Source organism: Chiloscyllium plagiosum, chromosome 35 (genome assembly GCF_004010195.1).
Source record: "Chiloscyllium plagiosum isolate BGI_BamShark_2017 chromosome 35, ASM401019v2, whole genome shotgun sequence".
Taxonomy (NCBI): domain Eukaryota; kingdom Metazoa; phylum Chordata; class Chondrichthyes; order Orectolobiformes; family Hemiscylliidae; genus Chiloscyllium; species Chiloscyllium plagiosum.
This window is the reverse complement of record NC_057744.1, coordinates 24244108-24261087: the sequence shown is the minus strand read 5'-3', so window position 1 is coordinate 24261087 and position 16980 is coordinate 24244108. Positions and strand designations below refer to the sequence as shown.

Genomic DNA, 16980 nt, shown 5'->3' with positions numbered 1-16980 from the left:
AAAATTCAGCCCAAGATAACCATTAATGACCCTGGATTTTTATTTCTAATGTATTTTACTAATATGGCAAGATTTTACTCCTGTCACCACAAAGTATGCAAGTTAAACAGTTCTGTGTTAATGAATGCTGTCAATTCATTGCTGCCTGATTTTGGAATTCACTGACAGCTCGACTGATAATTCCTCCAAAGACATCAAGAGCAGATTTCAGATATGGACTCAAACTATTCAATTGCCAGATACTTTTTTCCTTAATTTAAACTTCCTTCCAGCACTATCAAATCACAGATAGCATGCTCCAAGTCATTGTCTCATTTGCCATTTTTCCTATTTTGAAGCTAACCCTTATTCTATTTTCAGTTGACGTTGTATTAGTCTGGAACACAGAGTAACAGGCAGGAACAGTGACATTGGCGAATCATCTGTTTTTGCTGAGCTAGTTACACTGAAGCCAGCTTTACTGTCCTCAGAACCATCCTAGTCAGTACATGCAAGATTATGAATTCCTACAGGATATCAAGAGAGAAAGTTTTTTTTGCTTGATATAGGTTTAAGTTGTTAAAACTGAAAGGCTGCACAATCAATCTCCTTCCCCCGAACAATGATGCTGCAGGTCACCAGTGTAATATATTCAATAAATGTCCACAGACCTTGATCAAATTGTAAATCGCCATAATCCATAAATTCATAGCTTTGATTGAGTCAGACAAAAGGGAGGTCATAGAGACAGGTAGGGGGTTATTGAGGCAAGTTTAGTAAAATGGAACCTCTGGAAAGAAACCCTTCAAAAAACTCGACAAAATTGATATTTAATGAAAACATACAGAACATTTTTTTTGTCAGGAGGTTTTTAATTTTTTTTATTTAATCGATTTGTTAAATCTTGCATTATAGTTGCACATAAGCTCAAAAAAGCTCCATTCGTTCTCAAGGTGAGAACCTTGACAAAACTGTTACTTAGCCATAAAATCGTAAAATTCGCCCCAAGATAACAATTCATGACCCTAGATTTTTATTTCTAATGTATTTAACTAACGTGGCAAGATTTTACTCCTGTCACCACAAAATACCCCAACCATGGCCTTCATACTTAAACTATAACCACAGTCTTTGACTCAGCAAGTGACAGTACTGCAATTCTCATGGGTATTGAAGTTGTATGGAGTCCTTGGCAGTACCTGCATTCTGATACTCCTGATACTATACTATTCCTAGAGCTGTAGAGTCATACAGCATGGAAACAGTCCGTGCCAACCGAAATCCCAAACTAAACTAGCCCCAACTACCTGGGCTTGGCCCATAGCCCTCCAAACATTTCTTATTCATGTACTCTGTGCAGCTCTTCACTGAGGGACCCAGTTTATAGCATGTCCACCCATTTGTGTGCACATGGGTGGTGGATGAGGATTGGTGGAAATGCAAGAGAGAGAGAGAGACTGACACATACACACACACACACACACGGAACAGTGGTGACTGTTCCATGAATTGTAAACTGAACTAATATTTAACTCCTTCTCAATACATGAGTGAAGTTATATCTGCAGAGGGTTTTGAATCTACTTTCTCACGAAACAGTTGATTTCTTCATTCCATCTTTGTATAGCAGCCAAGCTAAGTTGCAGGAGTCAAAAACACAATTGGCCAAGTTGAGATCCATGTTTTCAGGAACAGGGCTACTGTCAGAGCCAAATTGCTACTTGAGGATGCTTGGCCAAATGTTTGACTGATGCAAATCGAAATCATGGAAACAATTCAGCAAACTTGTGTTTTCGTATCACTTTTTAGTAATTAAAATGTAAACAGGTTTTGCGATTTGGAAGTATGTTGTGACTGTTGTATATTTTATAACTCAGAGCTGTTACTAGATTCTCTGCATGTGGTAGATTCATTTACAGACCTTTAAAATCTCAACTTAATCCTTCCAGCTCTCACTCCCCGTTCTTTTTGTTTTGCTGAGTGTATATTATGAAGAGTATCAATGGAAACAGACGAGCATGATCAAAAATGTAACGACTAAACATTATCATGTGGATCAAAGGATTGTTCCCAAATCTTTATTGTCTAGTGAAGGAGACAATCTCAGCCATTTTTGTCTATTTGCAATTAGATTGAAAATGGTTAATAGCCAAAATGGTTAATAGCCAAAATAGTGCATCAAAACACATTTGGGCACGGGATGTAAAAATGCTCAAAGTTTTGAATCTTGACCCGAACCCACTACAAATCTATTCAACTCCAATTGTAATAGAAGTGAGATGTAGGATGGGTGAGAAACCTACTTCAAAGAGATGTGTTCATAATTTAAATATTAAAATGAGGTTGTAGGCCTCATAATTCACCACCATTTCAATTCTAACCATGACAAATCTAGTTTTCCAGCTCTCGGGAAACCTGGCAGCTAAACTGATGCATCTTGGAACAAAAGCAAAATACTGTGAACGCTGGAAATCTGAAATAATAATGAAAAGTGCTTCAGAAACTCAGCAGGTCTGGCAGCATCCATGGAGAGAGAGATACTTTGTGTTTCGAGTCCAGTGTGACTTCTTCAGAACTTCTGAGTGCAGCTCCAAAGAAGAGTCATTGAAATCACAATGTTAAATCTGTTTCTGTCTCCATGGATGCTGAAAGACATATAGGAATTTCTGTATTTATGGTGAACAATCTGCTTCAGTTTATCTACTTCATCCATGACCACCTCCAAACTCCAAACCCCACCTCCAACTGTTCAAACCTCTTGAACTGTTCTGATCTTCATCACCCGCAGTCCTGCTCTCCTCCATGGGATTTCCACACTTATCTCACCCTTCCCCTGAACCTACACTGACTCCATTCCACCCTTATCTCTAACACTTCTAACTTCCCTCAATGATCACCCTGACTCATCTCTAGTCTTTTTGATTCATCTCTGGTCTCCTCTGATTCTTTCCCTTCTGACCCCAACCCTAGCTTCTGAACTCCCTCATTTACCATCCCTTCTTCCAGGTTTGAGATCCCCCACTTCTCTCAATCTTCTGGGTTGTTTTTTACCTCTCCTGATGCCTCCACTTCCCCTGCCAACCCCACCCCACCAGTCCCACCAAGTTTTCGGAGCTCCCACTCCACTCAGTGAGATCTCCAAGAACACACCAGCCACTCCAGAAATTAAAAAGGCATTGAAAGGACAAAGCAGAGAAGGTGTACATTAAAAGAAACTAATCTCCTGAATATTTTCCAAGAATAGAAAGATTGGGAAAAACATGAGGGCAGTTATGATCAAATGATAAGATCATTGATGGTGCATGGCAAAAAGGGAATTATACTGAGACAATGGACTAACAATTGTTGTGGGTGGCACGGTGGCACAGTGGTTAGCACTGCTGCCTCACAGCGCCAGAGACCCAGCTTCATTTCCCGACTCAGGCGGCTGACTAGGTGGAGTTTGCACATTCTCCCCGTGTCTGCGTAGGTTCCATCCGGGTGCTCCGGTTTCCTCCCACAGTCCAAAGATGTGCAGGTCAGGTGAATTGGCCATGCTAAATTGCCCATAGTGTTAGGTAAAGGGGTAAATGTAGGGGAATGGGTGGGTTGCGCTTCGGTGGGTCGGTGAGGACTTGTTGGGCTGAAGGGCCCATTTCCACACTGTAAGTAATCTAATCTAATTGTTCCAGAGAGAAAGTAAATGGTTAGAATAGTATAGTAGAGGAAGGGGAAGGTTGATAAGCAACTGAACTATTGTGTAATAAAAAGAGGGGTGGAATGTAGAGATACTCAAGGGATTCACTATTCCATGTAGCAGCTGACACAATCTAATGTTGTTCAATGTTGGATTTTCAGCATCTGCTGCTTTTTGTGCTCTTAGTTTTTTTTTCCCCAGCAATCCAGTAGCTGGACCGAAAGAAACGGTAGCTGTCTTCCATTGTGAACTCCCTTTTTGTACGTCTGGATTAAAAATTTGAATGTTCAGAAAATCAGTCCTCAATGAGACATAAAAATTCTGTGACTCTTCCATGACAGAAAACATTGCATGTCTCTATTGTACAGTAATTGTTTCATCGTCTTTTGTAAGTATTCCATAATTGCATGTTGATGTTTCAAAAGGATTTTTGAGCTTCCAGCACCTCAAATTAATGCTGACATTTTTGCTTAAAGTATTCCTGATGTCTCTGCTCCAATTTGTCGTATGATTTTTTTTCGTCTCAAATTGTAATATTATTTGCCATTATTAAATGGCTCCTACAGATCCGTGTAGGCAGATTTTCATTACAGGTAGCTAATTATTGAGTCTCTGACAGTTGAGTTGAGAGTTAGGTTAAAGGAAGGTAGAATATTGAATCAGACATTGATCCTTCAACTGTTTTCATGTCACAAAAAATATATTATTGAAGCAGTTTTTGAAACCAACTAGGAACATAGTTAGACGATGCAGACAAAGTAAAATGAGGACAATAAAGAATCCCTGAAGAAATAATTATGGCATGCATTTACATATTAGAAGTTTGAGATTAAAGTGAAGCAATATTGGCTTACTCAGAGGATTAATTTAGGCTATGGAACACCAGTTTTTAGATACTAAGCTGCCTCTGTTATGACCAAATCCCAGATGATGTTCCTCAATTTATTATGACTCCAGAAGGAATATCCCAAACTGTTACACTTCCGGGTGAAAAGGGATGAACTGACTCCACTTCTTTATTCACCTTTCCCTTGGTTGGTTACAAGGTTAATTTATATACCTTCCTCCCAGATCCAAATAAACTTGTGTTTTATAAGGAGGCAACTTAGTTTTCTTAAAATTGCTGGAAAAGGTGATTTTATTAATTCCTAAACATGAGAAGCAATATTGTTGCAGCACACATATATACAGATTAGAAATAAGGGGTGAACCAAAAAGTTTACTTGGCAAAATCTCTGAAGTTTTCACAAATTGCAGATGGTTGCACAATCTGGTTGTTGTAATACAGGTTACTCATAGCATTGACGATGGTAATTGAACAGTCGGTTTCACAATCCTTAGTTTTGTAGATTGGTTTGAATTTCTGCCATGCTGATTCCTTTCAGTTGTGATTAAAGACCAATGTTCAGAGTGAGAAGGTGTTCTTCTTTTGCTGTGCTTCCCTTTTGTTTGGCTAGTAGCTAGCTGATTTTTTACAAGTCAGAGTGAGAGCTGATCCTTACGTACAACATTGGGGATAATTCTTTCCACAGTGACCTTCACAACATGTTAATGGTTGATCCCAAACTATACACATGAAAATGTTCAGTCCTACCAGCACACACCAGTGGACTTAAAAAATGGCTTTTTAAAACCTGTTCTTGTGTAAACCTTTGTCCCTCAAAGGGAAAACAGAAAATGTGCTTGAGGTTTGGGAAGTAACTTGCAGTGGATGGCTGGCTGTTGAGCAAACAGTCGTCAGCCTCTGATTTATATTTGCATTCACAAGAGATTCATACTTTCTATTCATTGTCCAGACAATTTGAAGTTTCACTGACACTTTTAAGTGTTACATCCCATCAGTCCCACGTTGATATTTTTCCAATCAACCAGCCACTAAATTTACACGTTCAATTATTTTTTTTCTGTAGCAGTTCTCTTTTAAGAAGCCTACAGTATTTCAGGTTCCCAACCCAACATGGTAAAACTTTTTCTGGCCTGAAATTGGCAGACATGTGCTTATTTTCCATTGACAGCACTTCTTAAACCACAACCTACGTCACCTAGAATAACAAGGACGGCAGACACATAAGAACACCTCCACCTTGAACTTCTGAATCTGCAACTCATGCTGAGAGTGAAATGTGTCACCATTTCTTTATCGCCATGAGCTAAAAATCTTGGAACACCCTCCTTAACAGTACTTTGAGTCTATCTACTAAAGATGAACTGTCAGTTCTCACCTGGAGCTTCTCAAAGGCAATTAGAGTTGTCCAAACTCTGTATAAGAACAACAATTTGTATAAGTTCTCACAGCCATCCTGCAATGTTGGGGCATCTCTGATCAGTATTTGTTTCAGATAGAAAGCTGAATGTCACCTGACACAGCTGCTACTCCAACCTTACACTGGGATATGCACAGCATTAACTGCAGTTTTTAAAGATTTTATGGGTATCAACTTCAGTGCTATTGCATCCCTTCAAGCAAGCAAGGTCATTATTATCACATTGTTCACAGGAAAGGGTACTACCTTTCCTTTGCCATAAAGATCAAAGAAGTTGGAATCACTTACAAGGTACCATAGACTGGGTCCCATCAGCAATTATGTGCTTCCTGTGGTATTACTCAAAGACATATGCATCACAGTCTTTATCCACTTCTCGCCATTTTTAGGTACCGTGGACTTATTTAGAAATGTCAAAATCCATGCTGGAGAATGTCTGGTGTATTAAACCTCCTTAATTAAAAAAAAAACAAAATGGCAATTTTCTCCTTTTTAAAGAAGAAAATATCTCTATCTATCTCCTGTCAGGACAGTAATTGAATGGCTCATTTGAATTATTGATGGGAGTCACAATAAGGTCTTGTCATTCTTGTCATCAGTGTCAGCTTCATATAATCAGAGTTAACCTTTCGATGTTCGACTTAACAATAAAAATCAATAAGAACATTGTGACAAGCATGGCGATCGCAATTATTAATTGTGTGGCATGCATCTTCTGAATCTCTGATTTGGAAATAGCCATAATGCCCAACTGAACTGATCCTCAGTCACTTCAGTTAATGATTTGTGCGACCTTCCTCAGATTTTATTTTCTGCAAGGGCACAGTTAATTCAGGTATTAAGCATTCTGGCTGCACATTTCATCTTTTTTAATGTTCATGACAACATTTGTTATGTGAGGCTTGTTTAACTGGCTGGCTCTTAAATGAATTATTGATTGGGGGTTTTCCACTAATGCCTGAACCAAATTGTCATTTAGTCATGAAGATCAATAATCTTGCTTCACCATTTTAAAAATGATTAATTTGTCATGCTTAAAACTTGCCTCGGTAAGAGTCATCAGTAATTCTCAGTCAATGTTTAAGTTGTGTTTCTTAGACCGAGTATGAATTGTGTTCAGAAATCACCAAGGCAGTCCAAAAGGCATTAAGAATCATTCTGTAATTCAGCAACTTGGAATAGTCCAATGGAAAAATTGGATTAATGAGCAAAGTGACAACAGCGACCCAGTGGCAACACTCTCGCTTGAATTGCAAACAACTTCAAATCCCACTTCAGAGACTTAAGCAAATATTGCTCGTTGACACTATAGTGCTCTGTTCTGAAGAAGAGAAAGAACTTCTCCCTGGTGCACTGGCTAGTGTTTATCCCTCAATCAACATCATTATGAAAAAATAGATCTAATTGCAATCTTCAGGACTTGTTTGCAAATTGCTTTTTCCTGCATTATATCAGAGATGGGAGGGCTCTTTTGGATTCAGGATAATGTTCCTCCCTCTGAGGCAGGAGGCCAGCTTTCAAGTCCCACCTGCTCCACAAGTGTATAGCATCCCCAAACAGTCTGGTTAAAATGTATCTGTCAGTGATGGCACTCCATTGGTCATAACACATTTTGAGTTGTTGTGAGATTTTACAAACATGCACAATTGCTTTTCAGACGTTAATGAAACAGATTGCTGTTTGCATTAACGTTATGGGCAGGATTTTGAGACCTGGAGGTATGATGGATCAAGACAAATGGAAACTAAGGAATAGTCCTGGCATGCTGGTTCCTGGATCCATTGTATCTTCAGGCTGTTTGGCTCCAATGAGAGCCTGTGGAGGAACATTCAAGGAGACTAACTGGGATTTTGCAGGTTCCAGCAGGTAGCAGACCCTGATGAAGGGCTTTTGTCCGAAACGTCGATTTTGCTGCTCCTCGGATGCTGTCTGAACTGCTGTGCTTTTCCAGCACCACTCTAATCTAGAATCTGGTTTCCAGCATCTGCAGTCATTGTTTTTACCTGGCAGACCAGAGCTTTCTAGTCAGGCCTGTTCATCTGGGTTCAGGAGCAGGTTAAAAACAAGGACTGCAGATGCTGGAAACAAAAGTCTTGATTAGAGTGGTGCTGGAAAAGCACAGCAGTTCAGGCAGCATCTGAGGAGCAGGAAAATTGACGTTTTGGGCAAAAGCCCGGCTCTATGCCTGATGAAGGGCTTTTGCCCGAAACGTTGATTTTCCTGCTCCTCAGATGCTGCCTGACCTGCTGTGCTTTTCCAGCACCACTCTAATCTAGACTCTGGGTTCAGGAGCAGCCCATAGACTGAACTCCAGAATGCCTCCCCAGGCAGATACGTCCCCATATTGATGCCCTGCCTAAAAAACCTAATTTTGTTTTAAGATTTTTAAATTTTGGAAAGAGGGGTTTCCGTCCTGAAATATCCTCTTCCTTGTAGACCCCTTCTTCTTTTATAGTGGAAGGAGCCTGATTGCCATTCTAGTTTGGTTAGTCTAACCACTGTCTTCCATTAGACAGTAAACAGGTCTCCTGCACAGTTATAAGGACACCCCCATGAAAATTCCATGAAGTGATTGTTTTTCTGAAGGTGGATATAGACTCAGAAACTTTGCCATCTTAGTTTCCCATCCCTGGAAAGCAAATCTTATCCTGTGTCTCTTACTTCTAATTGCACAATGTTTTGAAGTCTGTGGTCAAAATATGGTACTGTAACTGAGTTTCTCATACAACATTCAATGTAGGGTACCACAACATGCAAATCTTCTGGAGATTCAGAACTCTCAAACAGTAATTCAATTTTTAAAAAAATGTTTTTGTTTAACAGCATATAGTCACGCAATAAATATTCTGATTCTCCAGGAGCACAAAGTCTCTCAACTAATACCTAGGTGCCAATAGGAAGCTTCCATATCTTTAAGTAAGCATCTCTTAAATGGATCCAACAAAGATCTTTGCTTTTTTGTTCAGCCTTTTTTTCCTTGGAACATGTACTAATCCCTAATGTTTAGCACTTCTTCTGAACATGTATTTCCAATTCAGTACTGGGATTCTCAGCCCTTTCAGCTGATACTTGATCCCATTCCAGCTTCCTCTGTGAGATGCAAATGCTTCTGTTTTGCAAGCAACCCAAGTCAGCTGTTATCCAAGCTACCCATGGCTGCCTGGGAGACAGTCCTATTATTTTCTACACAATGAATATGTTCTTGCATTCTCTTGTTCAAGGTACTGCCTGTTATGTCGTAGATTGTCAGAGAAAAGTGTCAAAGCTAGATCTTTAGCTTGTGATGCTTCATACAGCATGTACAGATTCTTTGGGATTGGCTTCTAGTTTCTCCTTGTTGTAACATGAAAGGAGTAAATCTCACGTTTTGTCGATAATCAATGATTATGAAAGATTAATAATATGATTTGAATTTAATTTGTTGTTGGATATAGGTCCTTCAAAGCTTATTAGCAACTGAAGTAAGCATCATATTGATTCATTTCTGGGTCTTATAAAATACTGCAAAATGAGGTCGATATCTGACTATAATTCGACAGCCAAAAACTCCTAATGGGATAGAGAAAAGGCAATTGATTTGTTTATGGGTTATTGTTTATGGTTTATGTTTATTCCTGATGAAGGGCGTTTGCCTGAAACATCGATTTTCCTGCTCCTTGGATGCTGCCTGACCTGCTGTGCTTTTCCAGCACCACTCTAATCTCGACTCTGGTTTCCAGCATCTGCAGTCCTTGTTTTTACCTAATTGAATTGTTTATATCAGACAAGAAGTTTTGGGAAGATTACTAAGTTCAGCAGATAAAGGAATTAAGTCAGGACGTGGGAAATTAAGACCAGAGATATTTTCATGGCAACATCGGAAGGAGAAACTGAGGATAAAAAGAGAAGACAATGAAGAATTTCAGTTTTCAAGAATTGTAATGAAGAAGTTCACTTATTTTAAAAATAAATGTTCTTTTTCAAATTTCATTTTGATATTAAAACTAACTTGATCTTTCAGACTCAATTAATCTAATAGTACCAATGTAATAAGAAAATTGATGGAAATTTATTGAAATAGACAAATTGTTCAGCACCTAAGAGCTTCTTTGCAACATTTACATTATGAACATTGCATACCTGCTGATCTCTGAACTTCAACACATCCAAAGAAGAGGTATATCTAGCAGCATCAATGGGCAGTTTAGGTGGTTCACGTTATGACCTCCACATGAGCACAGTAAGCAAAGGCAAACAAAGCAGCGAAAGGAAATGATTGCTATCCATGTTGTTGATGCTCATTCAAACGGTTGATCTATCATTTCACACAAGCTCACACAGTTGTTACAGAAAGTAAATGTGTATCCTGTCATTGAAGGCTGGATTTAAAAACATCTCTCAAGATGCTCCAATCCCATTCCTCAGCACTATTTTCTTATCCACGTCCTCATATATATCCTGAAAGAAGACACTTGCAAAAAGATCTATTCATTATTCAATGTAGAGAAAAATAATATTGTACAAAATCCTTCTGAAACTGCATGCAGTGTATCGTCCAGTGATTGTGAAAAGATCAGCTGGGTGGATCTCATAGAATACGTTTTTCTTGATTGAAGTTTAGATTAGATTACTTACAGTGTGGAAACAGGCCCTTCGGCCCAACAAGTCCACACCGACCCGCCGAAGCGTAACCCACCCATTCCCGTACATTTACCCCTTTACCTAACACTACAGGCAATTTAGCATGGCCAATTCACCTGACCTGCACATCTTTGGACTGTGGGAGGAAACCGGAGCACCCGGAGAAAACCCACGCAGACACGGGGAGAATGTGCAAACTCCACACAGTCAGTCGCCTGAGTCGGGAATTGAACCCGGGTCTCTGGCGCTGTGAGGCAGCAGTGCTAACCACTGTGCCACCGTGCCGCCTTAAGTTGTTAACCTGGGCTAATCAGGGAGCTATGGCTGACAGATATAAACAGACGTTCTCACACCTGCACACACACAACCTGGGTGCTGGGGTAAAAATAAGCACTACCGCAGTTAGGCGGTAGTGTGGCAGAAAATAAATAAAATAAACAGAGGTTCTGTTCACTCTGAGAAGGAAGCCAGATCAGTGTCAAGTACTATACATGTGTAAATAAAGGGTGACTTGGTGATGGGATACCAGCCTCTGTGGAGCAATTCAAATAGATGTTCAGGAAAGATGGTTTGCTTTAATCATGTGTTCAGTGAAATAGTATGGCAATGACATTCACCTCTCTTGGTTTTGATGGCCATGGACCTTAGTTTGCCCACAATTCTATGTCTACTTTTTCAGTAATATAGAAGTACCTTCACTGACTAAGGTAAAGCTGCAAGAATTGTTTGGTTATTTTACCATTAAATGAAATACTAACTAAGTTTCCACTTGATTGTTAACAATAATTATCGGGATCCATGACCGCCAGATCACTAACACATCATTTGAATAGGAATTATACTATGCTGGTTGCAACATTGCATCTTTTGAGCCACCTGTATTTACTCAAACGGAGATGAAGTTATGGCTGATCAATTGCTGTTCCAGACGAGCACTGATGGCTGTCTTTGCTTGGCTTTACAGACCCTCCATACATCCCTGATACTAGGAATGTCGGAGCAGCAGTTGGACAGAAAGGCATTCTCCAGTGTGAAGCTGCTGCTGTCCCATCACCAGAGTTTGAATGGTACAAAGAAGACCGAAGGTAGTGTTTATCTATAAAGAGGGTTCCTTTTAACATTTCTCGTGAAAATGGTACATGGGACAATATTTATTTTTGTCATGCCGACAAATAGCATGTGGATATGTTTCAAAGAAATATATATTGGTGTTAGGACCGAGTGAGGAGGCATCGTATGATTCCACACTTTTTCCATTCCTTGTTTGGAGCAGAGGTTTGGGACAATGTGTTTATCAATTCAGTGTGGACTGATCCATTTTCCTGTATAAATAACCATTCAAACATATAGCTTTGAGTTAACATAAGAAAAGGTCAGTTTTATTCTGCACCACACAGGTAAAACTGTTAACTATCTTATAAAGTGTCCTGACTTCCACAGCTTGCATGTAAAAATACATGCAAGGAATTGAAGTTATATAAGAAAGGAAAGGTTAAATAAGTGTTCACTGGTTGGAGCCAGTTGGATGTGGCCATCCAAAGATTTTGGTATTTGGTTGGTAGTTTAAAATTGTTGCTGATGTCTACAGTCACTGGTGATGCTAATTGTGAAACTGAAGTCTACCATTAAAAATCCTCTGTCTCCGAGCAAGAATATTGATGCACTCAAATTTAGCAGACAAGGTGCCATCTAGATGGCAAGAGAGAGATGCTTTCGGTATATTCTGTCAGTCCAAGTCCAAGTACAAACACAAACCTTGGTTGATTACCTGGCCTGAGAAACTCCTGCGAGATGCTTTGGAGCTGAGTCAACTGATCTCCAAAAACCAAAATTGACATTCCTTGTGCCAGGTATGACTCCAACCAGTGAAGACTTTCCTCCCTGATTTCCATTCACTCCAGTTCTGCAAGGGCTACTCAATGCCTCATTCTGTCGCATGTGGCTTCGATACCACGGGTACTCATTCCAATCACACCCTCGAATTCAGTTCTTTATGCCATGTTTGAGCTAAGACTGTAATGAGATCAGGAACTGAGTATCCTTGACAGAATCCAGATAAGGTGTCATTGAGCAGTGTATTTGCTGAGCATTGATAGCAATATTGGTGACGCCTTCCATCACTTTACTGAGGTTAAAGAGTGGATAGGTGAGGCAGGCATTGGCCAGGTTGGTTTTGTCCTGTTTTTTGTGAATTTTGCCGATATTTCCAGGCTTTAAAAACTTTTCTGTGTAAATATTTTTTTCTCTCGTGGATCATTTAATTCTGGCTGCAGTACCAGCTGTAAGCAATCCTTGAGTAACACAGCCCAGTGGTAATTTTGTATGTGTGAATCTAGACTGCAAGTGTTGACATGATGTTGGATCACCAAGTGTGTTAGCAATCAGCTCAGTTTAGTTCTCAGTTGATTCTGTGTTAATCAAGGAAGGATAGATAATACTGAAAAATGTACACGCTGATTTCAATTTTGCTTCCAACCAAGTCCAGAATTGTTGAAGGCAATTGTGAACAGTTTAGCTGGCACAAGGGAGAAATAAGACAATGACCATATGGTTTAGTGCTGCACTGGGTAATGTGTTAAGCTATTAGGCCAAGGCTAAACTATTCATGAGAAGTTAACATTGAAAATGTTGATTTTCTGTAATATTTTGCAAATGTTTAGTTTTCTAACAATCCTTCCAAAGGCCATTAAGCTGGTTGGTATGAGGTGCATTTTCAGCCCATACTATGTAATTGTGAAGCTGGAAGTTAAGATGTGACCCTGTTGCTGCTTGAAACTCTTTGGACAAATAAGCCAATTCAATCTCCACCATCGCAACACCCCCCCCCCCCACCTCCCTACTCCCCACCAAAATACAACTGGAGGGCAGAGGGACACACGCATCTCCATATGTGGATCCCACCTGGGTTAGTTAGCTTCTCAACTTTACTAGGGAGAAGATTCCCCATAGTGCAGAAACAGGCCCTTTGGGCCAACCAGTCCACACTGACCCTCCGAAGAGTAACCCACCCAGACCCATTTTCCTCTGGTTAATGCATCTAACCCTATGGGGAATTTAGTATGGCCAATTCACCTAACCTAGACATCTTTGGACTGTGGGAGGAAACCGGTGCACCCGGAGGAAACCCACACAGACATGGGGAGAACGTGCAAACTCCACACAGACAGTTGCCCGAGTCTGGGTTCGAGCATGCGACCCTGGTGCTGTGAGGCAGCAGTGCTAACCACTGAGCCACCGTGCCACCCGGAAGATCCACTTCTTCCGATAAAATAGGCAGATTTTATGATAGCAGCAAGAAAAATTGACCTATGTTCACTAGATTTGAGTTTCTTAATCACCACTGAGCTGTTATGGAAACGATGGGGTGCCGAGACCAACAGAGTTCAAATCTATGTGGCAGAACTTCACCAACAGTCATGGAAAATTAGAATTTTTTTTAATACCAGGAGGTTTTGTCACAGAAGGCAAATTCAAGATTGCTATCTACTACCATGTTGATGGAAACTATATGAAAAGCAGCCATGCAAATTGGCAAAGGGTATTAATCAAACAGAGAAGAAAGCATAAACCTAAAATGAAACAACTGGTTCAAGTTACAGTGGTCATGAATAAGTTATTTCCCATTCGAATTCTCTCAGATTCAGAAATTATTTCAATTTTTATAAGCATAATTGTGGAAAAGTAGCTTTTAACACACAACAAAGACTTTGCACATCAATATTTCCAGTGATCTTTTATCTCAGCTTGAAAAGCATGCCATGTAGTGATGCACTTCAGTCTGCCAACATTTTTCACTGAATGCCAAATTGTAAAATTATAGTGCTGTAACTCCAAGGTCATTGAGCAATTGTGAACCAGAGATGACAGGAATTTAAGTGATCTCTGTGTACTAAAGATCAAACTTGCTTCATATTCTGTCAATACAGACACTCTCCATTGTTTTCTTTGAGTTGAGAAATTCCCAAGAATGCCAGGGATCCTGGGCTGCTTGTCCACAGATCCCTGAAGACAGTAGGACAGGTTAATAGAGTGGCCAAGAAGGCATATAGGACACTGCACTTTAACAGTCGAAGCATAATTATAAGCGCAGGGAAGGTATGTTGGAATTGTACATGATTTTGATTAGGCCACAGTTGGAGTACCATGTGCAGTTCTGGTCGCCACACTCTAGGAAGGATGCAATTGCTTTGCAGGGAGATTCACCAAGGATGTTGCCTGGGATGGATCATCTTCACTATGAAGGAGGCTGGATATGCTTGGGTTATTTTCTTTGGAGCAGAAAAGGTTGTGAGTGGACCTGATTGAGATGCTTAAGATTATGAAGGGCTTGGACAGAGTGAATAAAAAGCAGCTGATCCACTCAGTTAAAAGGACAACAACAAGGTGGCATAATCTTAAGGTGAAAGACAGGTGGTTTAAAGCAGATTTGAGGAAATGTTTTTTTCCACTCAGGGTGTGGTGAGAATCTGGAATCCTCAGAAGGGGATGTGAGCCGGGAAACCTCAAGTACTTTAGAAAGTACTTGGATGAATACTTGAAGTGTCGTGACTTTCAAGATTGTGGGTCAAGTGCTGGAAAGTGGGACTCGTATAAAAGTAGCATCGGTGTTTTTTTGATGGCGCAGACTCAATTAGCTGAAGAACCTCTTCTGCGCTGTATGATTCTATGATTCTCAATCACCATATTATGATAGAAAATTTGCAAACCATAGTAACCAGCTTTGTTTATCTTTGTCCCATTTGTCAACAATATCAACAATGTTTGGAAAATAATGTTACAAATTACATAATATGTTAGATTATTTTTCCTATCTCATATAATATTGTTTACATATATGCTACTGCAGCCCTTTCAGAACAATAGGGAAATGTTGCTGACGAGATTGAAATGAATGAAATGTGCAAATATGCAAATAGAATTTAAAAAGGCATTAGCTGTGATGCAAATGTTTTTATCAGTATGAAATTCCTGGAAAACGTGTAGAATTCTTTGTTACCCAGAAACCTATCGCACGCCAGCAGAATTGTTATTTGATTGATTTATTGTTGAATCAAGTTGAATTAGCTTTATTGTTGCATGTACATAGATGAGCACAGTGAATAGTTTACAAGTTACCACTTATGGTGGCATCTGAGGTACAAAGGTTCCTAGATATAAATGCTTTAGTACAAGTTAGATGGGAGAAAATTAGAAAACAAAGAGATAAAAAGTCCAGCATTACAGATCCGAGGAATAAATTAGAAAATAGGGAAATAAAGCCTTCAGAATAACAGTCCTTCTACCCCAGTCCATGTTGGCACCTTGCCTCCAGTCCATGCCAGGCCTTGATTCCATTCTGTGCCAGGCCTTGAATCCAGTCCGTGTCAGTCCTTAATTCAAGTCTGTGCCAGGCTTTCATTCCAGTGCATACCAGCCCTTGCCTCGAATCTGTAACAGGCCTGGCCTTGAGTTCGTGTTAGGCCTTCATTTAAGTCTGTGTCAGGTTTTGATTCTAGTCCGTGCCAGGCCTTGATTCCAGTCTGTGGCATTCCTTGCCTCCAGTCAGTGCCAGGCCTTGATTCTAATCTGTACCAGGCCTTGATTCCAGTCCATGACAGGCCTTGCCTCCAGTCCATGCCAGGCCTTGCCTCCAGTCTGTGTAATGCTCAGATTCCAGTCTGTGCCAGGCCTTGATTCCGGTTAGTGCCAGGCCTTGCCTGCAGTTTGTGTCAGGCCTTGATTCAACTTCATGCCTGGCTTTGATTCCAGTCCATGCTAGGTCTTGCCTGCAGGTTGTGTCAGGCCCTGATTCCAATCCATGCCAGGCCTTAATTTAGTCCACCCCAGGCCTTGATTCCAGTCCATGCCAGACCTTGATTCCAGTCTGTGCCAGGCCTTGATTCCAGTTTGCGCCAGACCTTGCCTCCATATAATGCAAGGCCTTGATTCCAGTCTGTGCCAGGCTTTGATTCCAGTCCGTGCCAGGCCTTGATTTGGTCTGTGCAAGGCCTTGATTCCAGTCAGTGCCAGGCCTTGATTTAGTCTGTGCAAGCCTTTGATTCTAGTTCATGCCAGGCCTTGATTTAGTCCCTGCCAGGCCTTGATTCCAGTCTGTGCCAGGGCTTGCCTCCCTATCGTGCCAGGCCTTGATTCCAGTCTGTGCCAGGCTCTGATTCCAGTCCATGATAGGCCTTCATTCCAGTCCGTGCAGGCCTAGATTTAGTCCGTGCCAGGCCTTAATTTCAGTCTGTGCCAAGCCATTATTCCAGACTGTGCCAGGCTTTGATTCCAGCACGTGCCAGGTCTTGATTATAGTCTGTGCCAGGCCTTGATTCGGTCAGTGCCTGCAGTTTGTGTCAGGCCTTGATTCAACTTCATGCCAGGCTTTGATTCCAGTCCATGCGAGGCCTTGATTGTAGTTTGTGCCAGGCCTTGATTCCAGTCTGTGCCAGGCCTTGATTC

The 16980-nt window shown here is 40.6% G+C and overlaps 1 protein-coding gene across 5 annotated transcripts in view; it reads left to right on the top strand.

Moving 5' to 3' along the window:
* opcml (opioid binding protein/cell adhesion molecule-like) overlaps window positions 1-16980 on the top strand; it is a 2226798-nt gene that overhangs the window by 2144503 nt on the left and 65315 nt on the right. For all 5 annotated transcript variants that reach the window (XM_043676830.1, XM_043676827.1, XM_043676829.1 and 2 more), the window contains one exon: window positions 11504-11624. In XM_043676830.1, coding sequence (XP_043532765.1) covers window positions 11504-11624 — 121 coding nt within the window. The remainder of the gene's footprint in view (window positions 1-11503; window positions 11625-16980) is intronic.